Genomic DNA, 6,466 nt, shown 5'->3' with positions numbered 1-6,466 from the left:
TATTTGTGTTAGTATGTGGCCTTCCCGGCCTCCCCTCTCACCTTTGCTGCCAGTGATGGAAATGAAACCCGCGACCTCGCGCGTAGGGATCCACTGTTCTGGTAGCACAGAGAGAGAGAGAGAGAGAGATTTAAAATTTAGAATGTTGATAAATATTTTACCAGGCACACCACAAACGTAAACTATCAACTGGTTGAAAAACGATAAAATGAGGTAATCGTGTAATCGATGCAATAAGATGCCACCATCGCTGCTACTTCTACGGGATACATCTCCACATCACGGTAGCAATGTCACGTCAATATTCCTCTATATACGTTAGCCTAAACTCCAATAACTGACCAGCTAGTTTTCCTTCATCGCCACGGACATCGCGGCCGGTTGAGGTCCACTATCACAAGGAGCTTTGCGAAAGTACGGGAGTAAGTTGACAAGTGAACAAAGGATACGGAACTCATTCGCCAGCGGCGCGGACCAAACCGGCTTTGCTGCCAAGCACGCGAGTTCGAAACGAGACTCGAACCATTCAGTATGGCGCAAACAGCAGTCGGCGTGTGCGTCTCACAATACCGCCGAGCAACCAAAGAATAACAATAAGAAAAAACGACGGGACAAAGCTCCTTTTCTCTCTGTCTACAAAATAACGGCAAGAAGTCGAAATGAACGTACCTAAACGTTGTCTATGGTCGAGAGACGCATACGTCCGCTGCACGATTCACTGAAAGCGCAAGATCCTGAATGTCCTGAGCCCAATCCTTTAAGAATACGCATCGTTCTTTACGGCTCTTGTGACGCAACGCTTGTGAAGTGAAAGCATAAACAGCAGGCACTTTATGAGCGTCTAAGTATAGCGGTACGTCTGACACTCGCGAATCGTGAGCGCTGTCCGCGATGGCCGCTTTTTTATGTCTTCGGAATCCTCTTGGAAAGCGCTTTTATTTTCAAACGATTGAGTCAAAATGACGAGCGCCACCGGCCGGCTGCTGTTTACGAACATTTTCGCGAAACACGAGAACCATGATGTAAGATGGGGGAGGACCACATAAAACAACCCCGTTCGAAAAACATTACTGCTCGATTTACTGCACGATTTACTGCTCGAAGACGTACGCTGATAAAGACTCGTGTTTCTGTTTTTTCTGCACCAGCGGTTCGCACGGGAACAAACATTTCGTTGCGCGAAAATGCTGATCTTCAAATTCTGGTGAGCAAATGAAACAGAAGATGGAATGAAAGAAAAAAAAATTCATAAGATCACAATCATAAACGCTAAATGACTCTAACTCGGTAGATTATTTTTTCCCCACTTTCTATGTTATTTTTATTACTTATAGGAGCAAATGAAGGGCCAGATTAAAGTGCTTGAATTTGGAGCTTATATACACGACGGCACAATGACACCCCAGTGATGTCACAATGGTTCCGTCATTTTCTCACATTAGGCTTGCTGTTTGTAGAGAAGGATTCTGCGAAGGTTGTTGAGTTTTAGTTCATTCTCGAGTACAATGCTATCATTTTTTTACCAAGCATTTATTTAGCACCGACAACACTTTTCCAACGTGAATGATGTCACGGGGTGTTGCTGCGGGAACTTCGAAGTTGCGTCAGCGCACGCCATTGATTTTTCTATTTCATTTATCGTCGTCGCTGACTGGCTTACCTACAAATGCAGAAATGCCATGTATCAACCTTAGCTTAGCTTATTACTGCTCTTCTGGGTCTTTTCTCTTTAGCAACCCTATATATATATGCAATGGTGAACTCACTCACTCACTCACTCACTCACTCACTCACTCACTCACTCACTCACTCACTCACTCACTCACTCACTCACTCACTCACTCACTCACTCACTCACTCACTCACTCACTCACTCACTCACTCACTCACTCTTTGTACAATCAGAAAATGGAGTGAAAAGAATCAAGTAGGGTAACAAAAAAAACATGACAGCCTTCAATTAGCCATACTAGTCCAGAGGAATGACTTGTTCCTGACTTCACAACAGTGGTGAATGCGCGGTCACGACAATTGGTTAGTGAGCTTCTGGGAGCGTCGATGTACATTCAATACAAATAAAAGTGGCACGCGTCTATTAAATACAAGACAGTGAGATGCAATCGCGCATGTTGTGACAAAAGAAAGTACGAGTACTTTTTAATTTACGAGTTTCTATGTCCCCGAGCAAAAGGTGGGGGGGGGGGGGGGGCACAGTGGCTACAAAAGACGCCGTAGTGTGCGGCTAATTTCAATTCCCTGTAGTTCTTCGACGTGCGCCCAATGCCCATGTGAGGTTTTTATGTTCCGGTTCCATCCGCATGCGGACGCTGCAGCCAGGATGCAATGACCGATGACTTCGCTCTGAACAACACAATACCGCAGCCAATCAGTCAACACAGTGAGTACCTTGAGTGGCCGAGAACCAACACTGGATCACACGTGCATTTTTAGGTCGTGTTTCTTTTTTTTTTTGTGCTGTTTATAATCACGAGCCAAGATTAAGCAGCTTAGCAACCTTACGCTCTGCCCCCATAGAAACGCTAGCATAAGTATAAAGTTCCGCAGTAGAGGGTGTTTGCAATAAAGCTTTCTGTTCTAGTGATGTTGAAACATATTTGATGCGATGACAAAACCAGTCAGAATTCAGACACGGGCGTTCCAAATGGGAATACAGCTTCACACCGACGAGGAGAGATGCGCGATCTCTGCGAATTTCAAACCAAGATCTCGATGGGCCCCTTTCGCGTACACATGAAGAACGACAAAGAAAGAAGTGAAATAAAACATTGACTGAGCTTCACTTAAACAGTCATTACCACGGCGCATGCGCTTTCGTTCACAAGACGCTCCTTGAGCGTCGAGCATATCGGCGCCCTCCGTAGTAATCACAGTGTGCAAGAGGAAGTAACATTCTTGGTAGATTGAGATGTTTTCAGGGCCGGTGGGAACAACGTCACTGCCTGGGCAAAGCGAAAGAAAGAAGGAAAGAAAGAAAGAAAGAAGGAAAAGGTAAAAAAAATAAAAATAAAACGCAGAAAGAGAAACAGCCTTATTGCGAGGTTATTCTGGAAAACTGGAAGATCTCGGTTGAGATGGACTCCGATTACATACAGCTACCCGGAATCAGCTCCGAGTAATGGCGGGCCTCACTGAAAACGATTTGCTTAATCTCTTCACGAGCACTTCTTCTGCGTACGCATTTCCCGTACGACGCTTACATCAATGCTAAAAATAGAAATGGCAATAATGAACCATCTTCGCAAATATAAATCGGTCCTCTCAAGTTCCTGGAATTGCGTATTTATTTATTTATTTATTTATTTATTTATTTATTTATTTATTTAATTTCACTCATTTGTTTGTCTATAAGCATGGCCTCTTAGCTATAATATAGGCACTGCGTTTTCAAACTGATTAAAATAATGTACTATTAGTTACAGTAACCGAGAGCTAATTACTATTATTATTACTCCTTTTTTTTCTTAATAGCAGGAAAACAGCACCACGCATGAACTTCCCTTTCCGTCATTCCATCTAAAATTCGTCGTCAGTAAAAAATCACGAGATACTTCGATCTCTGAGTGCAATAGAACGTATTGTTTGAATGAAATTAACGCATACACCCCAGATAACAGTGAGCCAAAGCCCACTTTTCTTGCACATGCGGGATGTTCCCTTGATACGGAAGGATGACGAGTTTGTTGACGAAAAGGAGTGAAAACTATACACAGTCGCTTGTCGCAAGAGTTTGCGCCGCGCTATTACCTTTGAGCACACCATGCATTTGCTGCCTTCCCAAAGCTGGCAGCTTTGTCCCAGCCGAATAAAGTAAATACCGCCCCCGGTATAGTCAGGGGGATCCCCCTTCGGTGAACGCCCCAGTAAGCCAGTGCTGTAGCTATATACGCAGTCGGACGGACGGAGTAACTCATCAAACAGGCAAAAGGGATCCTCACACACCATTATATCGCGCCATAACTACGTCTGGGACCACTTATTTCTAGTGTAACCGACTTCATCTGCGGGGATGGAGCGGGTGGTGGGAGGCGGCAAGGGGATGCCAGGCCGGGACCCTCCGGGCGTGGGTCTGTAGCAAGGGAGAGCCGAAGCAAGGGCTCACAGCAGTGCCCTTCTTTAATGGCCCACCAATGCACCGTCTGCTGCAGCGTCTGGCCCAGAGAAGGCGGGCGATAACAACAGGTGTGCGCACGCAACTACACGCAAGAAAAGCAAAACCGTGCGCATTCACATGCAGAGACAAAATCGGAACTTCCCACCCCGCGCCTCCCCTGTGACCCGGGCAGCGAACGGCTTCGATGAGGTTACTATAGCAAAGCGACACACAACGGAGTGGATGAGTCTCAGGCACGAATAGAGGGCCAACAACAGTTTCTACCCAACGACCCCTTGCCAGGAATGTCGGCGAGGCGGTCGCGAATGCGCGCGGCCATAAGGGAGAGAGCTAAGTATCGGTGGTCCCGGAGCAGCTCATGTTCCCTGGAGAAGGTCGGCGAGTCTCTTGCGGGCCCGATTTTGTATCAGCAGGCTTATAGATCTTTACTTTTAGAGCTTGTCAATGTCTTTGAAAGCGAGGAGGTCATTGTCTTTGCCCGCTCTTTTCTTGTCATTTGTAGATTGTCTGCCGTAGGGGAGTTAAGGCCTTGCATGCCTCGGCTGTACTGCTCTCTCTCTCTCTCTCTCTCTCTCTCTAAAACATCTTGAGATGTCTTAGAGCATGCAATGTTGCACGGTCGTGATGCACATGGCGATTATGAGAGCAGCGGTGGCGCCCATGCAGAGAGAGCGCTAGACGCCATCGGCCATTGGTGCTCGCGGGCACGAACCACCGCTAAACGCGCGGGCGAAGACGTCGACGTCGTGGGAAGGGCGGGCGTCTGGCTCGCAGCTTCGGCGACGATGAAAGCACGGAAGAGAAACGGGTATAAGCCGAGGCGCAGGGCCGGACGACGTACGAAAGTGCGAGACGGCCGGTAGTGCAGTAAGTCTCGTCGGCACGACTTCGAGCGCGCGAAAGTGAAAGCTCGCGACGGTGGAGCAGGAATGCTGCCCGTATAATTGGCGCGCATTAGACGCGACGCGCCGGCAGCCAAGCTTCCTCGCTGCCAAGTCCGCCCCTTCGCGCTTTGATTGTCTTTTATCTTCTTTCTTTCTAAGGTTTGCTTCTTTCCTGATTGCTCCCTGTACTTAGGGTGCAGAGAAATCCTTTGAGGGTTTTATAAGACGGCAATAAATTTTACAACGTATTCTACCTTTAACCTTCGTTTTGCTTTTTGCGCTTCTAGACTTGTGCACATGCTCGACTCGGGAAGGAGGTGACGCTCCTGAAAGGTAGATGAGAAAAACGAGAAGGGAAAGCTAGAAAAGGGCCGACTGTCGGGGCGAGAAGGTTACAGGTTGCGTTAGAGGCAGAGGGCTGGACTCCGTCCGGCCGGGTCAAGCCTCAGGCAGAGCCTCAGAACCAGCGGCTTCCTATGGCTTTCCGCCGAAATTAGAAGCGGGGAAAGCCCCTCCCTCCGTAGCTCTCACCGCGTACCGGTCGATGTCTTTGGAAAGCCTACACGTGTAGATATCCTTTTCTTTTTTCTTTCTCGTATTTCGGAAAGCAACGGAGCCAGTCCGCGTCGTCATCAAGAGCTTCGCGCACCAACCACGCTTCGTCGATGCCGGGCCACGGGGACTCGGGGAGGCTGGATTCCCAGGCAGTGTGCTTTGTCCCCGCTATACCTACTTGCGAGACAAAGCAGCCTTGGTGCAGTGCAAGGTCTCAGTGAGTGCGCGCCAAACGCCGGATGCACTGGAGAGAGGCAGTGCACAGCGCGCAGCCATCTTCTGCCCGTTCTTCTTTTTTTATTATTATTATTGTTTCACTCTCCCTTTCTTAAGTTAATGGTCTTCTCACATGGCGTGTCCGGGATGCAGACGGTCCGGCGGCGGCGGCGCCCGTCTAGCCCGAAGATGCATTTCGGGAGTGCCTGAAACGCGCCGCAGTGTTGCGCGCGGTAGGTAAAAAATGAATCCCGGAATATAGGTTGCGAGGTAAGTGGGCGATTAGAGTGCAGTAAGTAGCGTAATGTAAGTAACATAATTAATCACCCGACACTCCTCGCGATCGAAGGGGGGCGCTTGTGTGCTCCTTGTCGTTTGCATCTGCAACGTGCTCGAGATAATAAAAACGTTGGTCGAGATCAGCGGTGCGTTTGTAGGATCCGGGAAGGTGGCGTGGCGCGAACAGACGCCACTCGACGAAAGGCGAGCCTTGTTTTCCCCTGAACGTCGTCGAAATGTCCGACGCTGTTATTAATACGTCAGAATTTGGAACGGCCCACCCTGGGAACGCGCTGGAGTCACGTGCAAGCGAAAGGGTCATGCGCCCTTCTTCTTATTTTATTTGTATTATTTTCTTCATTTCTGTTTGTTCTTTTATGAAGGGATTAATAGGTCACCA

The 6,466-nt window shown here is 48.2% G+C and overlaps 1 protein-coding gene across 1 annotated transcript in view; it reads left to right on the top strand.

Moving 5' to 3' along the window:
• Window positions 1-4,027: 4,027 nt before the first annotated feature.
• LOC142574556 (uncharacterized) overlaps window positions 4,028-6,466 on the top strand; it is a 35,093-nt gene continuing 32,654 nt past the window's right edge. The window contains exon 1 of the mRNA XM_075683609.1: window positions 4,028-4,085. Within this exon, the coding sequence (XP_075539724.1) occupies window positions 4,028-4,085 (58 nt within the window). The remainder of the gene's footprint in view (window positions 4,086-6,466) is intronic.

This window comes from Dermacentor variabilis, chromosome 3, assembly GCF_050947875.1.
Source record: "Dermacentor variabilis isolate Ectoservices chromosome 3, ASM5094787v1, whole genome shotgun sequence".
NCBI lineage: Eukaryota > Metazoa > Arthropoda > Arachnida > Ixodida > Ixodidae > Dermacentor > Dermacentor variabilis.
The sequence above is the reverse complement of the archived record's forward strand: the minus strand, read 5'-3'. Positions and strand labels throughout refer to the sequence as shown.